At 40.0% G+C, this 8,363-nt stretch overlaps 1 protein-coding gene across 1 annotated transcript; it reads left to right on the forward strand.

Annotated features, from left to right (window-relative positions):
* The first annotated feature begins 470 nt into the window (after positions 1-470).
* On the forward strand, positions 471-5,975 carry LOC127576104 (BTB/POZ domain-containing protein KCTD12-like). The gene has a single exon (XM_052026489.1). It carries the CDS (start codon positions 727-729, stop codon positions 1,576-1,578), a length of 852 nt encoding a protein of 283 aa, XP_051882449.1. The 5' UTR covers positions 471-726; the 3' UTR covers positions 1,579-5,975.
* Positions 5,976-8,363: the final 2,388 nt, after the last annotated feature.

Here is an 8,363-nt window from a genome sequence, read left to right on the forward strand (position 1 = left end):
ACAATGCATTCCCCCGCAGACCAGAACACATCAGGGTTTCAAAAGACTTTTGCTTTTAATATAAAACCTTGCAAAGAAAAATAAAGTGAATGTTTAATTTTGGCATTTTCTTGCATAAAATAAATCTGCAGTCGCGGCCTTCGGTCTCTCGTCGGCTCCAGATCATCTCGGTCGGGTTCTCATTTTGAAAACATAAAATGTCGCTGGAAAGGTTCAGCGTCTGTGGGCAAAGATTTCTAGAGCCAAGGTTTCTAGCTGAAACAGAGTTTGGGTTTCTATTGAAGACCTCTTGGTTAGAAACTTGTTATGTATTCCAGCCGCGGGTCAGTGCATGTTCTGGGGATTGTGGAGATATTGATACATAAATGACGAAGCAAAAGCAAAAGGGGAACAACAATGTTGCCTGCAATCGCAAATGTCATAAGAAACGAGCTGAGTTTTGCAATACCGAAGAAAGAGCAGCAAAAAAAAAGTTCCTGCAGTCGTCCTGGGATATTCTGGGGAGAACGAAAATGTCAGTTTTAGCTCTCAACTTGTTGATTTGTTGAAAGTCAACGTCATCCGCGTATATTTAAACCTCTTCCTCCCACATCTGATATTTACATACGGCAGCCTGCATTTTCGCCAGAGTCTGGTGTATTTTCCTTTCTGTGTGTGTGTGTGTGTGTGTTTGTGTGTGTTGTGAGTGTGTGTGGGAGGGTGTTCGCTACTCGGAGGAGCGGCGAGATGGCTCTGCCGGATAGTCCCTGCGAACTCCCGAACGGGGAGTCTGCTTTCCCGGCCGTGGTGGAGCTGAACGTCGGGGGGCAGGTGTATGTGACTCGCCACCGGACCCTGGTGGCCGTGCCCGACTCCCTGCTCTGGAACATGTTCAGCCGCAGCAACCCCAAGGAGTTGCCCAAGGACAGCAAGGGTCGCTTCTTCCTGGACCGGGACGGCTTCCTATTTCGCTACATCCTGGACTACTTGAGGGATCTCAGGCTGGTTCTGCCCGATTACTTTCCGGAGAGGTGCAGGCTGCAGAGGGAAGCGGAGTTCTTCCAGCTTCGGGAGCTGGTGGGTCAGCTGGCGGCCAAGGACGGCAAGTTGGCGTCCCTCCCCGAGCGCTGGAGGGGCGAGCAAGAAGAAGCGGGCAGAGAGGGGGAGAAGCCCAGCCCGGTCACGCCGTCTCTCCCACTGACCTTCAGCGGCTCCCCGCAAGCGGACAGCAGCCAGACCAGGAGATCGGGCTACATCACCGTGGGTTACCGGGGCTCCTACACCATCGGGCGGGACTGCCAAGCCGACGCCAAATTCAGGAGGGTGGCCAGGATTACCGTGTGCGGTAAGACCTCTCTGGCCAAGGAAGTGTTCGGGGAGACCTTGAACGAGAGCCGGGACCCCGACCGCCCTCCCGAGAGGTACACGTCCCGCTACTATCTCAAGTTCAACTTTCTGGAGCAGGCGTTTGACTTGTTAGCCGACGCCGGTTTCCACATGCTGGCGTGTAGTTCTACTGGGACTTGCGCCTACGCCAGTGACCAGGGAGAGGATAAGATCTGGACCAGTTACACCGAGTATGTCTTCTGCAGAGAGTGAGCGAGCCGGACTGCCTGTCCGCCCCACTGACACCAACCTCTCCCAATGCCATGTTGCCTGCCTATTCTGTTCCAATGATCCGGACTACCCCTACAGAATGGGGCTGTAGTTAACCCTTCGTATGTGTGTGTGTGTGTGTGAGAGAGAGAGAAAGAGAGTACTAAGGTAGAACAGTTTAGTTAGGCGCGGGAAGCCCTTGAGATCATAGGCACGTCCAAACGCAGCGTCAACGAGCACAAGCGAAATAAAGCATTGCTATTGGAAACTATGGTTCAAATATGTTGCTTTATTGATCCCGATAAGAAGTTGTCGGCCTCACAGACAGACGGCACTTAGTAATTTTTATTTCCCCGCAAGTAGTCAGGGTGCAGCACTTGACTCTCAGCTGCCTCTTGCATCTCACTTTCATCAACTTCCCCGCCCCGCCTCTGGCTAACCTTCCACTTGTTCCGGAGAAGCAGCGGTGTTGCTGGTGTTCGGGAGAGAGGGGCATCAGATTTCAGAGTCTTGTCATGTAGACCTCTGCTTAAATCCCTAAATCTGGTGTCCATTATGTCACATCTGACCACGTTTAAAACAAAACAGACCGAGGAAAGCATTAGACCGTTTATTACGCGTGACCAGTGGTATGAGATTTGACTGTTTGCAGTGTGCACTATCGTTTCTGAGTCCGAAAGAGCGTTTAACCTTGCTTTTTAACCTGCCACTTTGAAAACTGTATAGCCATAGCTTAAACTTGCACATTTAGGACAAGAACTCTGAAAATGGTATGATTTTTTTTCACGATTTGATGTTGTGGTAGCGGCAGTTCGTGTCATTGCAGTTACTTCTAAATATATGGTATAGAACTTAAAGTCATTTTGAGTAATACCGCAAATGGTTTCCATATATCTAACAGGAAACTTCTCTTCCTCATTTTTTATTTGCTGTAAATGAAACATGTTAAACAAGGATTTAGTATTTCTCATTAAGAATGAGACGATCTCGTCAGGCGTTGAGATCTATTGTAGAATCACCCCATTAGTTTCTTGGTTTGAATATTCAGAATGATTACCTTGAAATTTGGGACCAATATTGCACTAGAATGGTGTTTGGGACCTGCTTCTTTTCGATTGTATAAAGCAGGAAATACCTTCCAGAGTGCAATCATAGAAATGGCAATTGTATACGAAAAGAGAAAGATAAGACATAGAAGGGGAAAATCAAATGGCTGACAAGGGGATATAAAAGTTAAATAAAACTAGTGGAATAAGGAGAAGAAAATGAACAGATCATGGGGAAACTATGGAAAACAAAGACAGAACTTAGCAAGGGATTTCTGAACTTATATGTAATTACAGTTCCTGGACCCTGACACTTGATAATCAGGATAGATCACTTGAATTATATTTAGGTTATAGATCACTGTCATGTTCTTTCTTTCCTGAACAGTTTTTCTTTGGCAACTTTCTTTCTTTCCTCCTCCACTGAAGGCATTAACCACCGACTGGGACTTGGCTGTCAGTGTTAGCAGTCAAAGCAGTTAGCAGTGTTAGCAAGTTGTTGTTGTGCCAGGTATGGCTAATCAGAAGCCATTGAGCATTAATCTTGAGAATCAGCTGTACAATGGATAGTCTGGAAAGCTGCAGTCATTATGAATTTCATTGGATAATTTCTTCAGGAAAATTCCGGTGCACCCAGTTGACATAAAATTTCCAAATTGCAACTTTGAGCTTGCAAGACACAATGTTTGTGAGATTTAAACCAAATTTTGTGGTAAATCTTATTCATATTCACTTACTTTTCACAGTTACTACTTCCCACTCTTTAGCCCACAATATAGGGGAATATAATTAACTCTGATTTTTTTTTATTTCAACAATCAACATGTATTTCACTCGTGATTAGGAAGCTTGAAAGTAGGGTACAGCATAAAAAGAATGGCTTCTGTTAATGTTTGTACTGATATTGAAGCAAGGACTTCCAGATTGATGGCTGTTAGATTCTGATCAGTTACATTTAAAGAAATCATAATCTTTTTCAAGAATAGGAAGGAAATCAAATGTCTCACTACAAAGGGCATTATTGTGTTTGATTTTACGGGAGGGTAGAAGAGTGTGGATTAATTCGTGCACCACCATTGCTCACAGGGAGGGATTCATATGTTAGCTCTGTTGCACGGGAAGCCAGCAAGTAAGATCCACAGAGAAAGATAGATAAAGATATTCTCAGGCATCATGCTAAGTAAAAGGCAGAGTCGCACTGATCAAGGATTAGGACCTAGCTGACTGCTCTTCACAGGAGCAAGGAGTGTGAGACTGAGTGGAATGCTTAAAACAGATGCAATCTGGAACTATAAGTACACAAGCAGAGTATTTATGAAGAAATAAGTTTAGCAATGGAATATTTTGTCTATCTTCATGCTGAAAGCAATTCTGATAGTTTCAAAAGTTTAACATGTTTACAGAGATCTAATTTGGACAATCACATTTTTAGATCTGTCCAAATAACTTAAGACACTTGAACAAATTTATCATTCCATTGCCAACTTTGTCTCTTGACTGTCCTCTATATGTGGCTTCTAGGTGAGAACTCGAGTAGCAAGGCATCTGTAAGGTGGCTGTTGTAAATTTCCTGTCCCATCCTCACAGCTGCTGTATCAGTGGACATTCATTTACAAAGCCGCCAAGGAATGGGTCAGGCCAGACAGACTGTGTGTTCAGCTGTTATGAGGTTCTTTGTAGGCATATTAGTTTTTATTTAATGTATGTTCACAAACTGACAAAATATAAAGCAGTTGCTGGTATCCAGTTGGGCGGATGGATCACTCATTGATCAAACGACGTTGTAGGTTCGTAGTGTGATGGTTTTATTCCATGCTCTGTTTGTGGACTGTTTAAAACAGTGTGGATTGGTAGAAATCTGGATGTAATTGAGAACTTTATTGTAAAGCAGGCGACACCATGTCAGCAGAGAAAAATGAGAAACAGTTAAACAACAAGTGTTTTGTAATTTCTCAATGATGTAATGAGGAACAACAACCATATAAAGGAGCCATATTGTTTGTAAATCTGTAATGCACTGAATCTTTACAATTGGATATTTAAACAATGTTGTTTAAATTTCTCTGCTGTCACGTAGCTTTCATCTTCATTTTAACTAATGTCACCATGTTAAGTGCAAGTCATGGCTCAGTTGATATTTGCATCAAGGAAGTTATAGGCTTAAATCCCACCCCAGCGCTCAAAAATCTTGGCTAATTCTTCAGTGTAGTACTGAAGGAATGCTATATCATTAGAGGTGTCATCACTTGGATGTGATTGTTAAGCTAATGTCTTGCTGCACCCTTGGGTGGATTTAAAATGTTCCATAGCACTGTTTTGAAAAAGAGCAGTGGAATTGTTATCACTTTTGGCCAAGATGTATTACTCAACCAATAGATTATCTGGTCAATAACACATTGCTGTTTGTGGGATTAAGCTATGCACAAATTAGTAGTGGTACTTTCTTCATCACAATAGGAATAACAATTCAGAAAAGTATTCATTAACTGTAAAGCAATTTGAGGAATCCAGAATACATGAAAGCAACTATTTTCCTTTATCACCATACTGGTAGGGTACTAAGCAGAAACTCTATTGTGAAAAATCTAATGATTCTTACATCTGCATATAATACTTGGCAAAATATGTTTCCAGCCAATTTAATCCAGTCACTGAATAACAATTGCCTCATGATGCCCAAGATAAATTTCTAAGAAAGCAATTTGTAATACCTAAAAGGAGGATGTTATTTATCAGAACATTTTATTTTAATTGGAGGAGTTTCAATAGTGAGAGGCAAGTGAAAGGCCAGACATTGGTCACAAAATATAGAATCTCACTATTATCCTGGAGCAGTTTTAGCATTGATGCATTATTAATGAGCTAAAGAATATGTATCTTTTGAAGTTAATGATTAAGTAATTTCACCAAGCGAGACCAAAGAGTTAAACCCAGAATAGCATTTCAAAGATTAGGATTAGAGACATAAATTACAATGAATTGAATGAAATCTTACATAAAAATTAACTTCCTTATTGAAGGACTGAAAAATGATTGAAAGAATCCAGCAAAATGAAAGTTGGGTAGTTTTTACAAGGGGTAACATCTGCTCTGTCAGTTTATTGCTGAAGAGATGAAGGTTAAAGTAATATTTTCTCTCTTCACCAGAAGACCTAAACCTTTCAAAATGTAGTTATTTTGATGTACACAAGACTGAACTGTATTTTTGTTTTATTAAATACTTCTAAAACTATAAGATGTTATACTGAAAACGTTTCTGTACAAAGATGTGTCTGCTTAGCCATTTCCTGGTGATTGCAAATTGTGATTTTTGTCACACTGATTTTAATTAAACACTGTATTTCAAAATGGTCATTTTATTGTTGTCTCTGTTGTATTATTGCAGTGAACCTACTTGTGTCATCTTTTTACATTAGGAAATATTTTCTGTCACAGTTTCCTACCCTGCAAGCCAAGTTATGATTTCGTTGGGCTTTACAACTCTCCCACACCTTTTCCTTTGAAGTTTTGATTCCTTTCATGTTGATGAATTGGTGAACAAAGTCACAGACAAAGGGATAAAGGAGAATTGCTGAACAGTTTAATTGCCTAACCAATTGCAGCTACATTAAATTTCACTCAAATAATGGGAAAGAAAATATTGCATTGTCTTGATCGAGTTTGCCAATATCAAAACAATATCAAAAAATGACAAGAGGCTAATCGCTGTACTATTGGCAATCATTTCATTCAAAATTAAAATAATAATAAAAATTGGTAGATTTATCCTCTTTTTTTAAACTTTGGAAAGGGAAAGGGAATATTATTATCCCTGGGACTAAATTAGAGTTTAATGCTAATGTGTTAGAGGAATTTTTGCATCTGCCATTTCTGGTTATCACAATGATTTTATGGGGAATTTTATGAAACACAGATTTGTCAGTGGAACTTGTAAGTTAACACCATAAATCACAATGACCTGATCGTAGTCTTGTGCTCACACTGTTCCAGCATGTGACTTGTCACTCAGCAAAACCAGTGAAGACTGAAACAGCCGTTTGAAGTTATGATTCTGTTTCTGAGCCAAATTTATAGAATTGGGCATCAGAGGTGGCCAATGAGTAAGAAGTTTTATTGGTATCACAAGATAGCTAAATGCAAATCATTGCAAAGGGGATGGCAGAGCAGAACAGGTCTATATGGTTGTAGCACTACTTTGGTACCATGTCATGACACCTTTCACCTATATGATTCAGGGTCTTCACAATCTCACCTGGTCAGATGTCACCCATTTATGAAGAAGGACACAGCAAACATCAACATTTCTGTCAGGAAACAGACAGCAGCTTTGGGATTTCTTCACATGTGTAGGTTAATGTAAAATTTTGATGTTTTAATGATTCAACCCTCCGGCACAAGTTGTTTTGTTTGCGGCCTTATATATATATATATCACTGCAAGTCATTCGATCTGAGGTCAATTGGAACTGTTTATAAACAGCCCCAGTGAAAAATACCTGAAGTACTTAGGTTTGTTGCAAGGGTTAATAATTACTCCCTAGCAAACATTCTGGCTCTGATAATTCCTTAATAAAAATAACTAAAATATTATGACATCCTACTTATGTGCATGTTCCAATTTTTATTAACACTTCATATAAAGTTTAAGAAGTTAATTAAAAAATTGTACTTTTTGTTTTTTTGGTATGCTGCCTGTGAAATTCTTTAATGTGATTGGCTGCCCAGTTGCTTGATGACTTCAAAGCTGTGGGATACCACGGTTCTCTTTAAAATGATGCCTTGCAGCAGCAGGCATTGGAGAAAGGATATATCTCCCACAATGATCTCCAGATCTTTGTGGGGAGTTTTCTTTGAGGTCAGTGCCAATTGGCATTGCCTTGGCACTAATCATAAGTGTACCATCATAATTTAAAGTGCATCAATCTCATTTGGTCGTGCTGGGAAAATAAAATGGATTGTACATTTGTTATGCTTGTTCTTACTGGAAATAAATATTGACTGATTTCCTAAAGTACCATTTGAGTTGCTTTACTCAAATATTTCAAAAATGGCACATCATTAGAAGCTCAGACTTCAAACATGTAATAGCATCATCTATAAGAACAGACTTATACAAGAAAAATAAAGATCTGAATTTTTTTCCAGCTAACTGAGGCATCTCAACAAATTCAAACACTGAAAGTTATTTGGAGGTCAATAGACAGATTTTGTTTTGAATTTTAGTTTGCTGAGCCAAATGTAATATAAAAGTTGTAGTTGGTGTGTGACCAATTAATTTTAATTGACTCTAAAACCAAAAAGGGAGAGATAATCTAGCCACTCGTATAGAAATCCAACTGCATGGATGCTGCTTTTAATGTGTTATGCAATTGAATTGATATGACTTTGGGATTTTGTGCTTTTGTGCTTTTGTGCACATAATGTGTTTAGTAATGAAGGAGCACAGGCATGGAGCAGTGAGGTCAGTTGACATGCAATGCATGCTTGATGTTGCTCGTACAGAGTTGGACCACAGATAGGCAAAGAAGAAAAAGTGCAGACCACCAGAAGGAAATTTTTCTCTAGAAGAAGAAAGCAAGCTCATCTGTGTACAAGCCCAAACCTCCTGCTTGTATCTTTGTCAGAAAATCCATCAATGAATGCATTGATAAATTCAGTTCCAGTGCAACAATGCGCATATGTTTCCAATCATAATTAGGTTACTTCAGTTAATGCCTACATCGGATGGAAGAAGAGTATTCTG

The sequence above is a fragment of the Pristis pectinata genome, chromosome 11 (genome assembly GCF_009764475.1).
Source record: "Pristis pectinata isolate sPriPec2 chromosome 11, sPriPec2.1.pri, whole genome shotgun sequence".
Taxonomy (NCBI): Eukaryota; Metazoa; Chordata; class Chondrichthyes; order Rhinopristiformes; family Pristidae; genus Pristis; species Pristis pectinata.

Excerpts from the sequence above, each read along its gene's own strand:
- LOC127576104 (XM_052026489.1), top strand. The coding sequence starts at position 727 with ATGGCTCTGCCGGATAGTCCCTGCGAACTCCCGAACGGGGAGTCTGCT.